The 1,089-nt window shown below is 57.9% G+C and overlaps 1 protein-coding gene across 1 annotated transcript; it reads right to left on the bottom strand.

Moving 5' to 3' along the window:
* Positions 1-264: 264 nt before the first annotated feature.
* Positions 265-819, bottom strand: LOC138255372 (skin secretory protein xP2-like). Its single transcript, XM_069205835.1, has one exon. It carries the CDS (start codon positions 817-819, stop codon positions 265-267), a length of 555 nt encoding a protein of 184 aa, XP_069061936.1.
* Between the last annotated feature and the right edge of the window lie 270 nt (positions 820-1,089).

The raw sequence follows: 1,089 nt of genomic DNA on the forward strand, positions 1-1,089 counted from the left end.
TTCTCACTGCTGGGGAGTGCAATGTCATGGTCTCTCAGGTGGGGAACATGCCTACTGCTTCTGGAGGGGGCTCCATGCCCATTACTCACTGCTGGGGAGTGCAAGGCCACTGTCTCTCAGGTGGGGAACATACCCACTGCTTCTGGAGGGGGCTCCATGCCAATTTCTCACTGCTGGGGAGTGCAAGGTCAGAGTCTCTCGAGTGGGGAACTTGCCCACTGCTTCTGGAAGGAGCCCCTTGTACAGCAGTCCCTGGAGGGTGGTCTAAATGCCCTCTGCTGGTGGTGAGGGCTGCACTGTCTCATCTGGAGGTGAGGGCTGCACTGCCTCAGCAGTTGAAGGTGGCCCCTGGGCAGCCTCAGCTGGCAGGGAGTGCTCTGTGACCATTGGTGGTGGTGTCACCCTGACAGCCTCTGCTGGAAGTGAGTGCTGCACTGCGGCAGCAGGTGAAGGTGCCTCCTGGGAAGCCTCTGCTGGTGGTGAGGGCTGCACTGTCTCAGCAGGTGAAGGTGCCTCCTGGGCAGCCTCTGCAGGAGGAGTGGGCTGCACTGCCTCAGCTGACAGTGAGGGCTCTGTTACCACTGGTGGTGGTGTCACCCTGACAGCCTCTGCTGGAGTCAAGAGCTTCTTCCCCTTCATGGCAGGAGGTGCAGGATCCTTACTCTTCCTGGCAGGGGTTGAGGGCTTCTTCCTCTTCATGTCAGAAGTTTCAGGCTCCTTACCCTTCGTGGCAGGAGTTGAGGGGTTCTTACCCTTCATAGCAGGAGGAGCAGACTCCTTCCCCTTTATGGCAGGAGTTAAGGGCTCCTTCACCTTCATGGCAGAAGGTGTGAGATCCTTACCCTTCCTGGCTTGTGGAGTGGGATCCTTCACTGTCTTGCCGCCACGACTAGGAGGTCCCTCCTCTGTCCACGTGGACTGTTTGGCGAGGTGCTGGGCTGGGTCATTGGGACCCTGCTCTTATAGGCAGGACTGGGGAGAGGGAGGGAAGAGGTCAAGTTGGGCAAGAAAAAGCTTCTTAGGGATGTTGGGAGGATGAGGGAGGAGGGATCGAAATGGAAGTTGAAGGATTGGTTGTTGGAGGTGTTT

Source organism: Pleurodeles waltl, chromosome 1_2 (assembly GCF_031143425.1).
Source record: "Pleurodeles waltl isolate 20211129_DDA chromosome 1_2, aPleWal1.hap1.20221129, whole genome shotgun sequence".
NCBI lineage: Eukaryota > Metazoa > Chordata > Amphibia > Caudata > Salamandridae > Pleurodeles > Pleurodeles waltl.